This window comes from Amphiura filiformis, chromosome 14 (assembly GCF_039555335.1).
Source record: "Amphiura filiformis chromosome 14, Afil_fr2py, whole genome shotgun sequence".
Lineage (NCBI taxonomy): Eukaryota > Metazoa > Echinodermata > Ophiuroidea > Amphilepidida > Amphiuridae > Amphiura > Amphiura filiformis.
The window spans coordinates 57,558,293-57,581,071 of NC_092641.1; the positions used below are offsets into that span (position 1 = coordinate 57,558,293).

General features: G+C 36.4%; 1 protein-coding gene across 1 annotated transcript in view; it reads left to right on the forward strand.

Annotated features, from left to right (window-relative positions):
• LOC140170354 (uncharacterized) overlaps nt 1-22,779 on the forward strand; it is a 142,231-nt gene that overhangs the window by 42,226 nt on the left and 77,226 nt on the right. The window contains exon 4 of the mRNA XM_072193725.1: nt 13,551-13,767. Coding sequence (XP_072049826.1) covers nt 13,551-13,767 — 217 coding nt within the window. The remainder of the gene's footprint in view (nt 1-13,550; nt 13,768-22,779) is intronic.

A 22,779-nucleotide genomic window follows, 5' to 3' on the forward strand; every position in this document is an offset into this window, starting at 1 on the left:
ATGCAAAAAGCGCATACAAGGTTTTTCCTGCCCATCGACGATAGGCTTCCATCTTCATTCCAAGTTGAATGTACGGTATATACAACGATACAAGTGTGTTTCTGTGTTCCAAACATCTACATTCTGTGAATGTGAAATATCATCTGTAAAGGTAACACCTGTCTGGTGATGGTAGATAAAAGAATAAACAGCAATAAGCAGTCAAAAAGGGCAATTCAATTTCAAATACACACTCCCCTGGCCTTGTGGAAGATATTGGAAATAACATCCACAGCGGAAATATGAGTTTGAAATAATAATACAGAGGAAGTATGGGATTCCCTGACCATTACAGTTGAAAACCATACTCCCCCTGTGGAATATATTTCCCAAATCTTCCACAGGTGGGTGTGCATTTTAATTGGAATAGCTCAATGAGGGTTGACTCAAAATAAGTGAGGGAGTTACTTACAGGGATGGTTTGAAAATCAGCTTAAGGACTGTGGAGGGTGTTATCCTTCAAGTATGTGATTTTGTATTTTCTTGAATGGTAAATATAATATCATCTATTTAGAGGCATACGTTTAGCGCAGTAATGTCATTAACCCGAAACTGAGTATTTTGATGTTTGTGTTCATGAGCCCTATTGGTCAAAAACATGTGTATGTGCTTTTAAATTGGGCTATTCCAGATAAAACATGCACCCCCCCTATAGAGGGCAACGGAAATCCAGATTTTTTGGTGGTCTTTGGGGCTCGGAATTCCAGCCTATTCTACTTATGCTGTTCCAAATTCCAGCCTATTTTGCCTATGCTTGGCATAAAATTTCCAGATTTTTCCACCATTTTGTTAGTCTGAAGGCATAGAGGGTTTTGGAATTCCAGGTTTATTGTGTTTATCCTTGGTTGGATTTCCAGACTTTTTTGCCTCTGGTCAATAAAATATTCCATATTTTTGTCCATTGAGGTGCTGGAATTCCAGATGGTTTTGTTAGTAATTTGTCGGGATTTCCAGCCTTTTGTGCAAATAGATATCAGGAATTCCATTCTCTTCCAGGTTAATGCAATTTGTCATTATGTATGTGCATAATGTATGTTGGGCGTTTCTCCCCCACAAGTTGGTGGTACTAGTAGTTATAATCATCATGATTGACAGCCCAAGTGACCATGACAACCAACATTCTTCAGTTCTTGTTGAGTAAGCCCTAATTATTAGTAGGAAAGAAAAAGAGGGTACACCAACTTGACGGAAAACAAGTCGCAGGGTGGCGAATCAGACCCCTCCCCTGCTCAGTTGACAGATATGTTGTGACAAAATTTACAATTTGCATCTCCCTTTTGGCCTATTTTTGACCAAATTGCGCTGCTTTGCTGCAAATCTTGGTAAAGCCATTTGAGTGAGTAGATCTCATGCGACAATCATGTTGCCTTGCCCACAGGACCATCAAAAGGTAAATCCGCCATATACCAGGTATATGATATACACATTTTAGGCTATTCCAGTTGAAAGACATACACCCTGTATGGAAGACATTACTTTAGTCTCTCACACAGGGGGTGTAGATCTCGGCGGTCGCCGGATCATTGAAAATGGTTGCCCTGAAAATAAGCTGTTTCTTTACTCAATTAATGAGAGTTTCATTGAGTAAAGAAACAGTTTAAAGCAAGTGCACTATCTTAAGTTAATGAAAACAAGTTCACAGAAAGCAAGCACACTTTCATGAGGGGTTTATTTTTTATGGATTTCGCTGAATGGAGTTCCATCCACGAAATTAACACCTCATGAATATATATAATAATGTATTGCAAGTATAGGGCAAAACTAAGCATCGCAAAAATAACAATTGCAAAAATGTCTCTGTAACTCCAAATCGCGACAATAACTATACTTGCCAAAATTACCACTTAAACAGTAATTTAGTAACAGCAGAGAAACTCTCTGGACTGACCTTTCACAAGTTCAACAAAAGTCAATACTATTACGTAATTGTTTGTTCATGGGACATTGCACACATGATAGATAGTGCACACACACTTCATCCATGCAGTACAAAGTGTTATCTGTTTCCAAATTTACTGTGTGCTTTATTTTAGCAGATTTGGGTAGCTACGGTATTAATAAACTGAGGGAAAATATTATTCTGTGTATTAAAAACAAATCAACCCATCGTGGCTTGGGGTTTTAATAACAGGTTTAATTTCCGGAATTGATTGATTTTCAATGATGGATACAAATTTTAAGTTTAGCATCAGTTTTTGTTAGTATTTTGTTAAGTTTTATAAAATGTTGCAAATTAAAAAAAAATTAATAGTATCAAAGGCTACGAAAAAACCCTTCTCTCGGGGCCAACCGATCCGAATTTGTGTTTTTGAAATTAAAAAACAAACATTTATTTTGCTTAAATCATAGAAAATATGTTGGTATTAAAAAATTCTTCAGATTTTGGTGATATTTTAGGGTAATTTCAAGATAGCCTCTCTCTAGAAATACAAGTACAAAAAACACCCGACCTTATACTTGAAGTTGAAAGATCCGCCCGTAGAATAGGGTGGGTTTTTCTTTTTTGTCGCCAAAAATACAATAAATAACAGAAATTTTGACAATAATAGTTTTTTTCTGATCATTTTAATGTAAATTTTGACCAAAGTATCAGCAAATATATGATTTAGCGAGATTACACATAAAATTTGAAAGAGGGACTCTAAATATACATTTAAAAATCCAAAAGCATAAATCAAGAAGTGCATATTACCGGTATTACTATTATTAAAAATGATTTATATTAAATGATGCCCCCCCGTCTAAAAAAATCCGGGCATTGAGTTTTTTGTACATGTTTTGCATTTGGAAAATGTTCCATTACAAACCAAATGTCAGACAAATTCGTCTCTATGGATTGTCTGAGTTGATAACATCTGAGGGATAGGCCTATATGAATCCAATATCGTACTAGCTAAAACCTACTGTTCTTTGAATGGAACAAAATGCAGATGTTCAATCGAAATACATGTGAAGATGAGCTCATCTTCTCTGATGTTATGCAAAATATGGTAATATCAAATATCATCCATTTTATTGTTTTATTATTTTATTATTCACGGGATGTGATTAATTAGCATATTATAAATTTGATGAGGAATTTAAATATTTATATGCCATTGGGTTTTGTGTATAGGGGATGGAGGAAAAAACTTTGATTGATAATGTCATTAAAATATTAAGATACCCTGCATCTCGTTTCTACTACTCATTATAATTATCATTAAAGTTTTGCTTTTGTAAAGCCTACAATGTTCTTTATAGCACATCTAAAATTCTCCTGCATGCTGAGTGAACATAAAAAGGTTGAATAACACATGGAGATTAAAAAAACGTAAGTAAACAAAATCAAACTAAACTGGTAATTTGCACAACCTAAACCACAGAGCAGTACATGTATTAAACAGAACAAGATCTTGTTCATGGTTGTTTGTTTAACCATGGATATTAATTATGCTCTTCAAACACATTAAAGGTTCCATGACTTGGCAAACAAAGTTATACACACTTGTGTTTATAATACATGCAGTCTTCACAGTCACTCCAGGCTGTTTTGGATGGGGGGGGGGGGTCTGCTTGATCAGCAAAAGAGATAATTCTCCCATCTTCTGGTATTACAGTAAAGCTATCATTTGCTGCATATTTTGCTCAAATTTGCACTTCTTACATGATTGTAATTGCCCAATGCTATCTGAAATACCATGTAAAGGACTAAGCCTCCAAAGTAAAATTTAGAGGTTTTATAATAAAACTGGGATCCCCAAAGCTCCACAGTTAAGCGGCTAAGTCGGTTTTTACTTTTTACCTCATTATTTTCGCTTAGTTAAAACTGAGACTAGTAAACCTGAGACTGTTGGTTTACTAGTCTCAGGTTAAAATGATCAGAAGACCCCCTTGACAGTAGACTATGCCATAGTCGAATTTTATTTAAAAATATGTTATTCATGATGAACCCATTTCGTTGAATACAAAATTATACTGATGTTTATTAAAATTAAAGTATTCAATAGTAAAATGGTCATAAAGAGTTAAAAATATCAGATAATTAGTGACAATAAAAGTAACTGAATGCAACATTATCTTGCATAATTATAATGGCTCACTTTAATACTGAACAATTCTGATTTTGGAAGTTCCAGTTTATTGATAGCGAACCCGAAAATCCTGGAAGCTAACAGAGGAGTGCGGTGACTGAAAAGATCAGATACAGATGTGAAAATCTATCAGTTGCACACAAATCAATATAAATCATAGTTTTATGCTTAAATGTAATGGCCAGAGTATGCAAAATGGGCAAGTGGACTACAGAGAAGTCTACCTTGACAGATAAAGTATTATACTAGGACCGTAGCAGTAATATTATGTAATCATAGTAAATTTTGACAAAAAAGAAGAACAAAATTAAAATTTTACCAAAATCGTACATTATGTCTTTTATAATCTCCAAAATAGGAAAGATAAATGGTCTATGGTAAAACCAAATTTATCGAACGTAATCAAAACAATAAAATTATTATTTGGCCAAAACAACAACAACAACTCTGTCCCTGCCCCTTTGAGGGATTCTGATTTTCGCCAGCTAAGAGCTGGCTATCTAATTCGGAGATCGTCTTTGTTTGCTAAAGAGATTACGGGGTACTAGCATTGGCTTGAATTATTTTGCGGAACTTTTATGGTGAAAATATATATGTAAGACCTGTTATTCGATTTGTAAGAAAAAGAAAGTATGCTTTGCCGTTTCAACGAATGAAAACGAGTGAGAATTTCAAAAGTTATGGTTTGAAGGAAATATAACATTAAAAGTTATATATATGCCAGGCCTATAATAGTTTCCACAGCATATCAACGAAAGAAAATGATAGTATCCTTGTTATCAGGCGTTCTTAGATTTACATTTGCAGACCTCCTGGAGATCAACACAGCATGAGATGTGAGTGTATTGATAATAACATGATTAAAACCTTTATGGACCTAAAAGTCAAAGTAAAAATATCCTATATCCTGTATCGTTTTATGGATAAAAATGACTCAAAATGTCATTTATGATATATCAGTTTTGTCTTTTCAACAGCAAAAATTCGATGTAATTTCAAGGCCTATTTTTGATATGGGTACAATTGATATACATGTAGGCCTATTGAACAATATCAGTCTTCATACATTTTATAATGTGCTATGTATAAATTGCGAATTAATATATAAATTAATATAAAATTAATGTGCATAATAAGAAATGGTCAAAAGTGAACTTGCCGAATTCAAGCGTTTTAAATTTTCAAAATAATCCCATTCAATTACACGGTTGACGATGAAAATGCAATGCGACCACCACCTGGTTTGGTGGACTGTCATCCCGGACTGTCATGGAACATGATAGATCATAAAAAGAGTGATCCTAAAAATGCCTTCCACCTAAACTAATTACAAGACCTCTTCTGCATTGAAGCTGGCTTCCCTTTTAAAGGAATTTGTATCTTCTTCTTTTATTTCTTGCATAAAATTGGAAAATTAAAGTTAACATATTGGCAATACAATTTGCTTCCTCCTCTTAATGATCAATTTTGCATTGTAGAAAAAAATAAAAATGAAAAAGTTCTCCCCTTTTTAAAGTTTTTTTCTGTCAGTGTCGTTTTTAGCTGTGGGCCTACTATGGAGTGTAGTGTAGAGGTGTATCTTACTGACTTGCTTTTAATACTGACTTTCTAACCTTTTATAATTTTATAATATATAGTTACCCCTTTGGCTCTAAAATCATAATTGCAAGACTCTGAATTTGTAAAGCTATGTAGACCCTACCGAATACTGGCCACTCGTCCTTTATTCAGTATTTAAATAAAAGTCTCCCCTCCATAAAGTACCACGGGCAATTAGCAAAAATAATACCATAACACATGTGATATGCTGAGGAAGCCTGATTACCTTTTTAAAATAGCTGAGTGGGAGGGTTTTCAATGAATATTTTTTCATGTCAGTGAAATGATGGCATTTGCCCCCATATTTCATATGCACAGTTTATCCCTTACATACCCTGTGTCTTGAATAGCTATATAGCCCAACCCTGTGGTTAAGAGGCTAGGAAATAATTCCTAATATCTCATACCCTAGTTTGTATGCCTTAATCTAATCTTGCCCCACATGACAACTTACTATTTAGCCCTTAAACCCAGCAAAGAGTCTGCTCAGTGTAGGAATTTTTTAGCCTTTTTTTATAAATATGTTTGCAATTGGCTTATAGCCATCACATGCTGACAATGCACATAACTGATTTTGGTTAATCAAACTAGCAAGTCATGGTCAGGCCTAATCACAAAGTAAACATATCATCTGTAAATAAAACTATGCAGCAGGCGACTTACTTCAGAAAAGGTTCAATATAACTACATTGCATAAAACTAAGTCCATTATCTATAGTTAATTGGTCAAATGTTTATTGACTCTTGTAACAGGTTACTACACATGGGTATGTGTAGTAACCTGTATAATATTAGTGTTCATAAAAGCAGGACTATGAGACAAATATCCCTGACCCTGACAAAAACTAGCAAGAGCAAATGACTGTGTAATTTGTTTACTTTAGTAATAAGGCATCTTGCATACATGTACAATTTTCATTTTATTTTATTTATTTTATTTTATTTATTAGACTTTATACTTCGTAGTTTATAGCCAAATTTGTTTCCTGGAGGTGGCTTAATAAAAATTCCTTTAAAAAAGGAATGGGGCGCCCAATGTGAGCTTGGTCGTGATGTATTGAATTTCATGGTGTTTAGATTTGGTATTATTATCTCATGAAACCCGGTGACACCTCATTATAGAAATCAGACCTGTTGATAGGTTGTAAGAGGGGATAGCCTTTTCCAGTCACGAATTGGGCCAGAAAGTTTTGCTACTTTGCAACGCAATAAAAACCCTAAATGCAAAATGAGATCCTGTAGTGTAGGTGGCTTCGAGGTGGCTTAAAAAACTAAATGCAAAATGAGGTTTAAAAAAAAGATTGTTTTTAAGAGTCAAGACACATGCAGTATCATTATTAAGCCTCATATCACTTATTTATTGTCGAATAAGTGCAGAGTAGGTTAGATATGAATATTAAATGTTAGACCAAAGTAGCTCAAAGTATATGTACTGTACACCTGATCCGTGAACTTATCTTTTTTAAAGACAAATTCTTGTTTGTGTAAAAACTGAAGCATCATAATGTGTAAACGAATATTTGAATATTAACTGTACATCATATATAGCGATTTGTGATACCCAATCATGCTTCAGTTTATGTGGTTTAGGAAGCAGAGAATTTATTTCAATTTTATATACGCCAAAATATTTTCTGAATCTTACTATAAATAGGGGAATGTTGTAACTATCTATCTATCTATCTATCTATCTATCTATGTGTATAAAGGCTCCGTCAGTTTCGATCCAAATGTCGCCAAATCCATACGGGAGATCGAGGAATATACCGAGACGGTAATCCGAAAATTTAGTTGAAAACGGTCAAGAATTGGCTGCAAAAACAGTGAAAATATGGGTAAAAACGGGGTTTTTGTTATGAAAATCGGTTACCAGCCTACGCGTCACTGCAGCTGGCCGGCAGCGCGTCGGCGTCAGCGTCGTAATCGCGTTACGCCAATGCGCTAGCAGTAACGGCGCAGAGCCACACGATTTGCGAGCCAGAGACCAGTGGACATGATAATACGGAAAGAAGGAAAAATAATAAAGGACAAAAAGGTACATGGACGGGTCACGGGATGAAGCGGTACTATAAAGATAAATTAAATTAAAATGAGGACAAAAAGGTACGAGTAATTAGACCAACGGGTTAAAGTAACTAAATGAAACGGAACGAAACAAAGAAGGAAAGAAACTATTCAGGAAATGTAAGAAAAAAGAAGCTAAAATAATGAGAACAAAAATAAATAAAAAACATGGAAACGGGAAATCACAAGAAGCAAAAAAAAAAAAAAAGATGCTAAAAAAGGGAAATGTAAGAAAGAACAGATTTAGAAAATAATGGGAACTGGGTTAAATAAATAAATAACATGGAAACGGAAAATCACAAGCTAAGCAGAGGAAACTAAAAAAGAAAATGTTAGAAGAGACAGATTTAGATAAATAAAAATGTACCTGTTCAATGATTCTACCTGTTCAGTAATTTTTCCTGTTATAGTGAACGCTCCCATTTACTCATCTAGCGGGGACCCGCGCGAAGCGCGGGTATCCCGCTAGTAATAAAAATTAACACTGAATTGATGGCGAAAATTTTATGTAAAATTTACGTAAGTCCCCACTATAGATTACTGTTTCGTCTTTATGGGAATTTAATCTTTTAATATCTGAAAGAACTTTGGGGACCTACGTGGACTACGAATCCAGACCGTCTTACAAGAAAAATGGTAGGCTAGGCTCCCTACCTTGCAGGGCACGTGCATGCACGAAATGAATTGTGTATGTATCATAGGCCCCTCGTATTGTTTGTATGCGCCTGAGAATTCAACAATATTAATAGGCCTAATGGTAGCTCTACACATTAATGTTTTTAAGCAGATAAAATTCCAAAATATGGTACATGATGCAGTCATGTCTACAGTGGAATTCACCACGACCTTTGCAGGACTTAAACCCCATTAAAAGCTATTAAACCAAGATAACACTCATTGAAAACAGCTCAACTGATTAAATCATATCTTCTCTGGTTAAATACACACAACATATGTTTCTGCTTTACATGTACAATGGAGCAATGAGCTGGTATTATAGTTTCAGTTGGGTGAACGATTATAAAGCTATCTCTAGAGAACAATTCTGTGTGGGCTTTTGTTTACTAAATGAGACAATACTCTGCTTATTGTTAACCAGCGTTCATGAGAAGCATGGTGGTTTGCAGACTTAACACGGGTTGGAAATAATTGCTTCATATTTTTGGTGTTATCTGTCGTTTACATATCCTTCCTAAAACACCAAAGTACGAATATTTCCAAACATCTAAATTAGCTAAAATTTAGGACATGTTACAAAACTATATTTTCTAGAATTGGCGGTTATTTTTCACACACACCGACGTTAACTAGGCAATTACCCATACTTCTAACGTCGCTATTTGTAGAGGTTACGCGTCAATGGTAAGAGCACTGTGTATTGTGTATAGGAAAATGGACAGTAACTGCAGTATGACGTTTTGTCTTTGCTTGTCACGTGGTATGTTGAAGTAATGAAGTAATTGAAGTTGTGATTATATGTTCAAATTTTCAAGATGGCCTCAACAAGTCAGTTGGCGAGCGGTAAACAGGGTACAGGCGCTGGTAATATGTCGATACTGTATACATGATAGCGGTGCAGCGTGGGTTCGAGCCCCACCTCTGCCGAACTAAATTTCCTTTTTTTTTTAATTTCATATTATGTTAGGGAAATGTAGAAAAAAAAATTAATGTATGACGAAGAGTGGTGTGGGTTGATAGGTTCATCCCCTGCAATGGTGATCCCCAGCCCGACTTGGGTCTTCACTCTTCATTCTAGCTTGTGCGAAGATATAGGCCTATTTGTTTAAAACAGCATCACACTCACTCCCACAGCCCACACCCCCACACACAACGCATGCGCATCACAGTATAGACATATGATATCCCTATTATCATTGATTAAATATTTTGAGCTCAAAATGTAGAAATATACACTTTGAGCTCATCTTATAATAATAGCTATAACAGGGCAAGGAAAGAACTAGGTCACTTTATTATTACTTGATTCATGTCGTATTTTATTCATAGGCTACATGTCGTATGTATACGGACATTGAAACTTTAAAAAGTAACAGTCCCCAACGAATTTAGATATGAGCTCTTTGATGTCCACTCCCCAATCAGGGAATTCCCTTTTAACAAAGGAGCACCTGCGTAGTACAAGGTACTGCAGCAAGGTTGCACCCGTTCTACTTGATGTGGCTTCATCATCATGTATTTATCATGCAGCCTATTATAAATATATCTATTTCATTCAAATACAGGTATGTATTTAATATAAAAACAACATTTGAGGCTTTAGGTATTTTAGTCTCAGCTCAAACCAAAGTAAGAAAGTTTGAATTCTTATGTACCGTAAACGTACGCCTAATGGCGCACATGGCTCCTTTTGCCTTGGGGTAAATTTCATGTACAAAGAGAGAGCTACCTCCTCTAAAAATCACAACAAGAATTAAGGGTGTGTGCATGCCCTTATTTGCTGGTGGGAATTTTGTGGGAGGGCACTTTAAGTTTGTGTCTAAAATACCAGTTATATCAAAGGGGCCCATAGCGCCATTAGGCGAATGTTCTACGGACTTCCATTGACAATACAACAATATTCGTGTTGTAAGGTAGGGTAAAAAGATCTAGGCCTCAAGAAAGAAAGAACAGGAATAAATAAAGAATAATTAAGGACATAAAGAAAGAATTTTGCCCAAATGAATTTTTAGAAAGAGCTGAAGCAAGAAACTGAGTTTCACAATACAATCCTTTTATAGTTCGAAATGTGTGCTGCCGACAGAGTATGCGTCCCTTTGTGTGGTTCAGTTCATGAACCTGAAGACCCGGTTTAACAAGAATGTTAAAATTATGTTACGCCAATCAAAAAATTTTTAGGCCTAATATAGAAACTAGTAGGCCTACATACCACATATTGTTATTGAAAACCTGTAAGGAGAACAGCAACCCTTCACAAAAGAGAAGCTTAATTTTAGTGGTTACCTAGGATACCAACACCAGTGGCGTGCATAAAGGGGACAGGGGATGTGCCCCCCCTTTGTCAAAAAGTTCGGGAAATAATGCACCCAATCGGGGAAACTGGGGAATTAGTTATTAAATTTTAAAACAGTCAGAGAATCGAGACCCTGAACCAGACTTTGAAAACCTGCGTGCGTTACTGCCAGGCCCGTGCGCAGGATTTTTTTGGGGTGCTGATTTTGAAAACGTGGACTTTTTTCCAAAGTGGGGCGATTTTGTGAAATGTGGACTTTCCCCCCCAAATTTAGACCTTTTTTGACCAAAAAAATGTTGGGACTTTTTGTATACTTTTGCAAATTTGGGGAGGTGCAGTCGCACCCCGCACCCCCCCTGGCGTACGGGCCTGGTTACTGCCAAACACACGCCTTGGTGGTGGGCCTATATTAGGCCTATACATGTAAAACATCATAGATGACTTGGAATAAATGCAGATAAAGCAAATATAATGTAACCTTTACAACAATAAACACCTGTACACGCCTAAAATAACTCTAAAAACCCTAACATGGAATTCAAGACTTTTTGGTAGTCAATTGAAAAATTACAACTTATTTGTGTAATTTTAGATACCCTCTATAGAGGGCGATGGAATTCCAGATTTTTTTGGTAAGTCAATTGAAAATTCCAACTTTTTTTTGATAATTTTTAAAAACCCTCTATACCCCTCCATGGAATTCCAGACTTTTTTGCTAGTCAATTGAAAAATTCCAACATTTTATTTGGGTATCTTTAGAAACTCTCTATAGAGGGCAATGGAATTCCAGATTTTTTTTGGTAAGTCAATTGAAAATTCCAACTTTTTTTTGACAATTTTTAAAAACCCTCTATACCCTCCATGGATTTCCAGATTTTACATGCACTAAACAGGGCCGAAATCCAGGTTTCTTCCTCAAGTGTGCTTTGGAATTCCAGACATTTTAGAAAAAAAAATTTTGCCCTCTATAGGGGGGGGTGCATGTTTTATCTGGAATAGCCCATTGCTTGAAGTTAAACACCAAAAGGGGAAAATCAAAACGACAAAATTTTCCTGCATTAAAAGGGGGCACCTGATGGTATGTGGCAGGCAGTGGAATCTAACAAGCTGTCAAAATGAGGTTTTTGGCTTGGGGGAATTTGTCGTCAGTGGTGTTATGATATTCAGGTTGTAGTTTGAATAATGGTTATGCCTTGTTGAGAAATTCTTATTTGTGATATGCCATGTTTAAATTTTATGTCATTAAATAAAAATTATTATTTTAACTAAAAATATTGACCAGCGATAGTTTTCTATAGCAGAATAATATTTTCTTGTCAATTTGACTACTCGGAATGAATTATGTACTGTAGGCATGCCTCGAAAAAGTGGGGAATTGGGGAAGCTCATTCCCAGGAAATGTTGGTGTTTGGAGGGAAATTCTTGTATCTGAAGGGAAATTGTGTCTTTTTTGTATATAAAACATGCTATAAATTGTGGGAAATCTAGCTTGCTTCCCGGGAAATTAACATTTTTTCGAGCCCTGTATGTAGGCCCATGTGGTAATTTTTACAAGGGATTTATTTTTGTGAATTTTGAAAATACAGGTTTGCCTGTGAATTTATCAACACACAAATATTATAAAATAGTAAAAATACCAACATGCACAAAGGTTCCCTTTGTCGTGAATTGGGTAAAATATTCTGTTTGTAAAAATATGTTATGTCAAATTGGTCTACTTTTTATGACATAATTGAAGTTACTGACATTTTACAATTTACACCATTGAAATTTTGAAAATTGTTACAATCTGACCACCTTCTTCATCCGAAATGAAACCAAAGAGGGACAAACTAGCTCACTCTTGACTATATTTCCATGTCTGTTTCTGTCTTTTCCTGTCTGTCTCTGTCCTATTTGTCTGTCTGTCCATCTCTATCATTGTGCGTGTGTCTGCCTGTCAATCTCTTTTAAACTAGCTCATTTTTCCCCACTAGGCTTGCTACATGTTGAACAGAATACAGTAAAGTGAGATATTTTCGCGGTACAAATTTTTCGCCATTTGAACTGTTGAGGAGTTTTGTGATCTTGTATTTGTGATTACAAACTGTTACTCCAATTCCAAAAGCCTATATGGGTAAAACATTTTTGCAGGCTTTTAAGTTAGTGGTTCTGAAATTATGTGCGAAAATAAAAACACATGAAAATTTCCCACTATAGAGAATCATTACTGACTGTGGAAGTTCAAACCCACAATCAATTCTCGCTATTCGCAATAAGGGTGCCGCCAGCGGTTTGCGATGTAATCGTGATGTATCATGGGAAAATCGTGATGTATCATGGGAAAAGGTCGACATCCAAGTCCGCGCAATACAAATATTACCATGCTATTACATAGGAACACGTGACAATATTTTTTAGTTTGTCAATATAACGGTATTACACGCAAATCGATAGAGAAAAATTAATTATGCACATTTCAAATCACATTATTAAGTATTATTGAGTATCAATTAGTAGTGTAACACCTTTATTTTGACAAACTAAAAAATATTGTCACGTGTTCCTATGTAATAGCATGGTAATATGCGATATGCGGACTTGATGTCGACCTTTTCCCATGATACATCACGATTACATCGCAAACTGCTGGCGGCGCCTCTTATTGCGAATAGCGAGAATTGCAACATATACTGAAGCATGAGAATGAGAGTCAAACATAGATGAAGCGTACTTTCAAAACTGCTAAATTACGCTGCACACATTTGTCACAAAACGTCTTCACTTTTAACTCATTTATTTCATTTGTTATTCTTTCATTATAGAGAAGAGAAATCAGATCAAGAAAAGACTGTAGCCGAGCCGACAGAAGCAGCAGCAGCACCAGCCGAGTCACAACAAGAAGTAGAGAAGCCATCAGAGCAACAGGAAGAAGAGGAAATTGACATTGACTTAGATGACCCGGAGGTAGAAAAGGCTGCTACAAAGATACAAGCACAGTTCCGTGGTTTCCAGACGAGGAAAACTGTACAAGGAAAGAAGGTATGGGATCATTGCAATGCTACATGTATTATAAGTACTGTGTTCATAACCAAATGTGTGAATGAGTCTCTAAGATACCTATACATGGGGATGCTTTATACTTGGTTCATAACCAAATATGCAAAAACTGTTTTACTGCAAGTGCATTAATTAGTGTCTGAGATATCTTGTATGAGGATGCTTTATGCTGTGTTCATAGCCAAATATGCGGTAACTATTTTACTGCAAGTGCATCGATTAGTGTCTCTCAGATATCTGATATGGGGATGCTTTATACTATGTTCCGAACCAAATATGCGAAAACTTGTGTACTGCAAGTGCATTGATCAGTAAGTCTGAGATATCTATATTGTGTACAATGTATCTTGTTTAGAGTGAAAGATGTGAATTTTTTTTCAGTAAATGCATTGTAAGAAGTGTCTTTGAGACACTGGTATGGTGTACTGTATTACGCTGTTAGTACAGCTTCACTATTGGAGATATTAGCTTTTGATCTAATTGCAGTTTCATGACAAGAACGCTGCTTCCCATTTTGTCACAAACATGCTATACCTATAAATTCTAAAGGCGATATTGGCACAATATATTAATAGAGCCATTAGATTTGGTGGAAGAGCAAACAAATGTAAATTATTGAGTCATTTCTTAGAAGACAAATAAATGTGCTTCATTTGACATACCCAAATTCTATAGAGAGAGAGAGAACACTGCTTATGACTGCATGTATCATTATGTGCAGATCTGAAGCATTATGTACATTGTGTATTTATAAGAGTCTTGCCTATTTAGTTATGAACACACTTGAACTAGATCTAAGCAGGCACAGGTAATAGGAAAACAGAATAGTCTCATTGTGACTGTCAATGCCATTATGTGTGGATTTGAGGCACAGCACACAGCGTATAACCTTTTGATTTAGTTAGGTACATTGACTAAGGACGGCAGTAATGCAGTGTTTGGAATAAGAATATGACGAGATAGCATAGCAAGGTAAGTAAGAAAATGAGTGGTGGGACTGTTTGAATTGAATGGGCCGCAGAATTAGGGTTATTAATTATTTTAAACTGTTGTGATTTGGTAGTTCACAGCATCTTAGGAATGGTAGTGAGCTTTGGCAAAAACTGCATTGCTCAATTCATTGCAAGCGTGTAGAAGAATTAAAATATCACAGATATACTTTTATAGGTGCTGCGGTTCTTGAGTTACGTTGTAAAGAGGGCTGAAACAACAACACTTTTGTAAAACGTACATAACTCATTAACAATAAATTAAGCAAGTTTGCAAAGTATACGATTTGTAGAATGAACTTTTGCAAAACATCAAGGTGTTACTTTTCAATAATATATTGATCTAGATAATGGCAATCGATTTTTAGGTTGCTTCGACCAACAATACCTCGTCTACCCTTAAGTGTTGAACTTATTTGGTCTATTTGCTGTGTTGTAGGTTAATGCAGCTTGCAAACTAGTAAATAAGCTTCTAAGGTTTGAGTTTGTGAGAGATTCAACTTTTTATGTGAACATAGGAAACCAGATTATAGATGTCTTGTCCATTTATTGATGTTTTTATTTGGTTGACTTATCTAAAGGTCTTTCGTACCATTTGTCATCCTGATGTGGCAGTGACTCGGTGCACATTTTATTGAGCGCAGCTTCAAAATGCTAGTGTTCCCTCAGAGCGCTGGTGTACACACACACATGCTTAAAGATGCAGCATAGATGAGCTGGCGAAACAGTTACCTCAACGTGTTGATGTCACTGCCACATCAGGGAGAAAATTGATATTATGCCCAGTTCTATCAAAACATTCAATTAACCAATTTCTGGCAATTTGAATGTGTACCGTCTGTGACCACATAGTGAACGCTGCATTCAATACGCTGCCCATGAGAATGATTGGTTTGAACAATCGTACCCTACCGGCACACCCTCATCAAATGTGCTGTTGTTACTGGTGTGTGATTGGTTATGATGGTTTTGTTCACAGCATGTGAAATATTTCAACTAACTTCAGAAGATTTCCATTTTCCGATCAGCAGCTAAAAAGTTCAGTTCTGAAACCACCTGATTACTTCTAATAGATGTTACCAGTTTTTGAAAATTTGGTTGTCCGTTCACCCGGGACAACCAAAACATGCACCGGACAACCGAAAATAATGCTCTAGTTGTCTGGTGGACAACCAAAGATCTACAGCCAATAGTCACTTTTTCAGCATGTTAGTTTGCTCAAACCTGACACAACTGATGAATTGTTAAATATTTAAGAGTAATTGTTCATAAATTGACTACACTCACTCCACTTTATTGGTCACATGTAGTTGTTTCAGATTGTGGCAGCTTACTGACAACCAAAAACTTTGGTGGACAACCAGAAATTACAACCTGGTTGTCCGTGGGACAGCCCCTTTTATTTTCTCAATTTGGACACTGGATGTTACCATATCTATCGCAAAAATAATTTTGATCACAAAATACAGACCGTGTTTGATCGTAGACAAGAAAGTGTAAGGCATTGAAAGACTTGAGAATCCTTAAGGGAATCTCGTCTATAGATAGCATGTAACTATCAAGGTCCACAGCAGCTGAAAGGAGTATCCCATCATGCATTGCAGTATATCTGTTTGCTCCATAGCAAATGTATACAAAATATAAACAAAGAGCCGCTTAGATATTGAGAGCTATTGATAGATTCACAATACTCTATGGGTGATATTTTTCAAACAAAAGTCTAAGCTTCCCTGATTTAAGAGAGTAATTGAAAGTTGAAGTGTGGGATTTTGTGTACATTTTCTATGGCACAATCAGTTCTATAATGGTACCGCAAAGCATAATGGGATACTCTCTTCAGCTGCTGTGATCAAGGTCCTTCCTGTTAGCTGCTCTCTAAGTGAAGTATAAGGATTATATCATCAAGACTTGACTGAATGTTCACCTTGTTACTACCACAATGCATCGAGCTATCCTAGTTGAAAGGCACGAGGGCACGGTGGCTCAGTGGTTACTGCCTTGGACTCATAATCTGAGAGCTGGCTTTACGTGTGTGGGTTCGAGTCCCGTCCCGCCACCGTGTTGCCCCTTGGGCAAGGCGCTTTGTCTCGCTTGCTTCACCCCACCTAGGTGCAATGGGAAGCTGTTAGGGGTAGTCACAGTCGTTGTACTGATGAACCCTGCGCCATTTGTAGGCAGCAAACATGGTTCCGACATATTCTAATAACGGCGGAATAAATGTAAAGCGCTTTGAGGCTGTTTACGGCATAAAGCGCTATATATTTATATATAAATATCTACATTTATTTATTTATTTAAATACATACACCCCTTAAAAGAGACATGAAAATCTCCAAAACCAGGGGATGGGGTAATTTTAAATTGAGTCACCCATTTAGGTAACCCCATTTGAAATCTACACTCCTTGTGTGGAAGCTTTTATCTTCCATAGGGGGTGTATGGATTTCAACAGGAATAGTCCATTAGCAATTGCAGTGGGGTTGGTTTGCTCTATAATGGTCTTTTGGTATTTGGTCATGCTAGACTAATGTAGCATGTTACACATTACTTGTGGCAGTTTGGTACTGGAATGGCTTTAATCACTAGGATCCACAACATGCTCATCTATCAGGGGAACAGTTCTTAAACCCCAATACATTTGTACATTCATTAAATGACCTTTGAAGATTTGGGTACAAAAACTCATACTCTGCAACTTGAGGTCAAATTTTGCACTATAATTATATAATTGAGGTTATTGGACTTTGCCATTGGGATGAGGCTCTTGTGGTCCATAGTGAATGGGATGCTGCAAAAGTGGACATTAATATTTGCGCTACATTGGGTTATTCCAGTTGAAATCCATATACCCCCTGGAGGTCATGACCTTAATCTTAAAAGAATTTTCCCCTCTCTACTATTACAATTCAAAGTTCTTCCTCCCATCCGATGCATTCTATAGCAATGTTGAAACTAAAAATAAAGCAATTTTAGTATTGCAGAATTATGGATTTTTGAATATGGATATCGAGGAGTTCCAGAATCTTTTACAAGAGATGTTTTTGAATAGAATGTCATAATTTTAGAAATATGCTGGTGCTAACAATAATGGTCTGCCTATAATGAGGGACGTTGAGTTGCAATTTCGTAATTTGAAAACTGTTGGAAACTGGCAGTTTTTGCAATTCACAAAATGGAATTTGCCTTTAGGTAAACGAAATATTTGTGCCTCAAATGTAGGCTGATGAGGGTTGATAAGGTATGTCCTGGGCCATAGTGGTCATTGACTTTCTGTAAAGCACAGCGATCTTCTGTAATTGCGCTACATAAATCTGTGGCTTAAACTGTTCATGGTACTGACATTTAAAAAATTAAATTGTTTACTGCAAGATAAGATGCTGATGTTGCTTGATGACACCACAGATGTGTGTGATGATTTTGCTAATGAGAGTTTGGTTTGGAATCAGTAAATGGGCTCTTCCATTTAAAATCCACACACCCCCTGTGGAAGAATTTGGAAATATCTTCCACAGGGGGAGTATGTTTTTTCAAATGTAATGAACACATTAGGCAACTCCATTAGAATTTCATACACCCTCTGAGAAAGATTCAACCTGAATCTTTCACAGAGGGAGATTGAGTTTCAAATAGAGCTGCCTAATGTGTTCATTCCATTTGAAATTCATACTCCCCCTGTGAAAGATATTTCCAAAATCTTCCACATGGGTAGTGTGGATTTTAAATGGAATAGCCCAATGCCAGTCTGTGAATGCCAAAGCAATTTAGGATGACTACAAAATGAATTGTGCAGATGCGTTTTGTGGAAGCAGAGCAACTTGTTCATACATGCATGCTTTGTATAGTCTAGTTTTTTATTATAAAATGTGACAAAATGTGACATGATCAAGTAATCGTTATTTGTAGCACAATGATTTTGTTTTAGTCATTATACATGCCACATGAAAGGCTCTGATCCGGTAAATAAGAAAATCATAGGAATTGGATTTGTATATTTTTATCAAGAGATTGGGAGTGTTTATACCCAGGGCTGGAAAAAATGAAAATTTCCCTGGAAGATGGTCAAAATTTCCCTTCAAAAAGACAAAATTCCCTCCAAATATGTATTTCTCTGATTAAGACCTCAATTTCCCTCTAAACTTCCAGATTTCCCGGGAAGGAGCTTCCTACTTTTCACATATTTTCCAGGCATGCTTATACCATGCAAGTGATAAGACTGAAAATGACCTAATAATGGTAAAATGTCACATTTGTGGGTAGTTTGTGTGTACCGTCCGTACCGGCACTGTGTTTGCATGTATTTGAATGGAGCATCCACACTTCCATTTTCTTGGTTTTTGCCAATTTTTTCTTGAAATTCCCCTGGACAAGGATCTTACTGCTAATTGTCCTGATCTGTGTGTACAAAACTCGGGGAGCTGATCATGGCCAAAGTGGTTCAGCGAGTTTCTGTTTTAAGCATACTGAATTTATGTTATTGCACCATATTATTTTGCACATTGGATCTATATTATATTGGTACCAATCGTTTTAAAATAGGTTGTTTAGGAAAGGTCACCAAAAGACAAACAAAATATAACTCGGTCGTCAACATCAAGAATGAACGAAAGGTTATGATGAATGCGCAGACTGAAGCTTTCCTGGCAATATAAAGGTACTTGTCACCCGCATAGTAGATGCTATAAATATCTAATACATGGATCTGCAGTATGATATGATTTTCCATCATGAAGCTATTCCAGTTGAAATCCATACACCCCCTATGGAAGACATTACCTTAATCATCCACATAGGGAGTGTGAATTTCAAATGGGGTTACCTGAATGGGTGATTCCATTTGATATCTACACCCCCTGTGTGGAAGATTAAGGTCATGTGTTCCATAGGGAGTATGTATATCAATGGGAATATCTCATTGTTTTATAATTAGGTTAGTGTAGATTGATGAGACGAGTATACTGATGACATTGTGCATAATGCATCTACCTGCACTTTCCCCCATCACACAAGATAATTTGGTTACTTCAATAATTTTGTACTGAATCATTGTACGATGGCATGTGGCATGCAAGATTAATTGTACAGCAATGATCCATAGCATTATAAACATGTTATAATCATGTTTTGGTTTGATCCAAAACGTTTTAATATCATTTAAATGCTGTGTTATAAGAATAAGGTCATGAAAACATTTGAAACATTTTATAAGAAAAGACAGTCTACTGTCAACATTTTAAAATTGTTGTTAAGTTTATTGTATAAAGACTTTTGGTATTTGAACATTTAAATAGCTAAAATGTTGTCCACACTGAAAAAAATATTATGTTAATACTTTTTTTAGTAAGTTTTCTAAAATGTTTACACCCTTTATATGACCCAACATTCAAATGTTTTTGTAAAATGTTTTGCATTTCCTGGGAAAATGCTTTTGAGGTAAATTCAAACCAATTAGTGTTCACTTTTGTATTAGTCATTCTATAGCTGTAAAATGACACCAAAAGCAGGGCATTTTCTTCTTCTTTGAGCACTGAGCAGAACACAATTTGGAAATATGCAACATCACCACCTTTTGTGGGTGGCGGGTGAGACTTTCAAAATGCATGGCCATGTATCAATAATAATGTCCCAGGATTATTTTGAAGGGAGTTAGTACTGCTTTTGCCATTTTGCACAATGGCCAATAATTGCAATATCAGAAAAATTTAAATCAATTTCCCTAACAAGCTTGTGAGACTCATTTTGTATACCATCAATTAAATTGGAAGCTTTCTTTCAAGATAGACCTAAACAGTAGGTAATGTGTATAGTAAATACCAATATGTTATGAATTTGACTGAAAGGCAGATTTTGTAACAGAGAACAAGATTGAAACTGCATTATTAACACTTGTTAGTACAAAGCCACAGCAATTTCATCTTAAATTTAGACGATATTTCATCTGAAGTTTGCTTCATTTTATTGAACAATCGGCACTAATTGCAAGCTACACAAGTCATAAAAGTAGAAAAGCTTTTAACATAATTATTTAAACAGTCAATTAATTTGTGCTGCATTCATCAGTTAGGAAAGGGTATTGTTTTGCGTCAGCATGTTTTATTAATGAACTTTGTTAACTAGTGCAGTGTTAGATGTGTGAAAGACTTGTAATATTCAATACTTACTGTCTGCATGCATCATGATGTAAGCACATAATGTCGGAAACTATCAGAGTGTTTACTCTTGGTAATGCAATATAAAAATGTCTATAGTATGTTGGGGTGTGGGTGCTAGAGCCCCCCAATGAGGACATCTGTGACATGATCAAGGGAAATGAGTCACATGTTGGCCCTGGTCGTGTCACATTTAAATTATGGTATTTAATACTAACACTGAGCACAAGCTGCTTTTTGCTATGAGAAGTTAAAGAAGAAATGAAAAAGGAGAGAAGATGAAGAAAGAAGTCACTTGGTACCCCCGGAATTTGAACCTTTTACCCCTCGCATGCCAAACTCACAATCACTGATTGGTAGTGATGTGGGTTTCGCAGCTTTCGCTAGCCCAGCCAATGATTCTATGGGCATAAAGCACAAATTGGGTGATTGCATCATGGTATCATGTGGGATTCATGCATGCGCACCACATATTTTGTGGTGTTTACTGGTGTTAGGGTTAATATATTTACTAGGAAAATGGGCAAACACCAAACTAAAGACATCCACTGTTCCATAATGTGCAGTAGTTTGCAAGTGAAGTGTAATTTGGAGCTGATTGCATTTGGGAGGTAATATTATAGGACACGCATGCCTTGGGAAGAATGTGTATGTCCACTCCATAGTATGGAAATTGAAATGTTCACTGGATGATCAAATTTGACATCTTTTAATTGTCTGTACTTCGTGTACGATGTGTGTTTGAGTGGGGGAAGTATGTCTGTTTTAACCCGCAACCATGCATGGACTTTTGTATAAATTTAACTTGAACTTCCATTTGCACTGTACATTTAGAAAGAATGTAACCTGTCTAGGTCCCCCCATTTGAGGTATATGAGGTACATCCACGTTCACCAGTCCACTACAGATGCTCGGTTGCTTGTGAACACATGTAGGGTGTGTGTGTGTATGATGCAAACATTGCGAGGCGTTTCTAATGTATATGTTTGCGATGTTTTTCCGCTGTATGAAGTTACCTCACATAGAGTTATCATTATCGCAAACAACCCTATGGTCATTTACATCGAAACGTTAGCAAAACATTGTCATTATATTAGACAGGAAAAATATACTCTAGAGGGATATATAAAAATCTCCTTTAGCGTTTAGCATCAAAGATGTATTATACCATCCCGGTACCCTGGGGCATAACTGTCTAGCGTTGGAGGCCATGCGAAGGAAACGCATACGCTTATTAAACATTCTCACAAGACTTTAATGTTTAATATGGGGCATTGCAATAATATTGTGTGATGCGTGTTGTCCAAATTGTAGATGCCATATGTTGCCAACTTAAGGTTGCAAATTGAGCGATTCTAGTTGGTATCCATATACCACCCCATGGAAGACATGATCTTCACCTCCCACAAAGGGGGTGTAGATTTCAAATGGAATCACCCAGGTATTCCCAATCGGCTCATTTGAAATTCGCACTGTGTAGAAGATTAATCTCATGTCTTCCATGGATGTACATATGTAGGTGTACTCAAGCAGGACACTGTATTGGAAGCATCAGAAAGGTCTGGGAATGGTGATGCAAGACAGGATGATATGGAAAGCTGCTGCGGTTCTGGAAAATCACCTCAAGCGAGCGAGCGAGCAAGCAAGCAAGCAAGCTCCTTTAGAGTAGACTAAAAAAAGTGCATTGCTGTTGATTGAGTACTTAGCACTCTTGCCTATTCTTGGCTTTTGCAACTGGGTGGACGGGGCTATTGGCAGATCATGTGAAGAGCAAATCAAAGATACTTTGTAGAATTATGTGCTAGATGGTTAGTGCTAGATTTGAATAATAAAGCTAAAGCAGGGGTGTGATTTTTCCA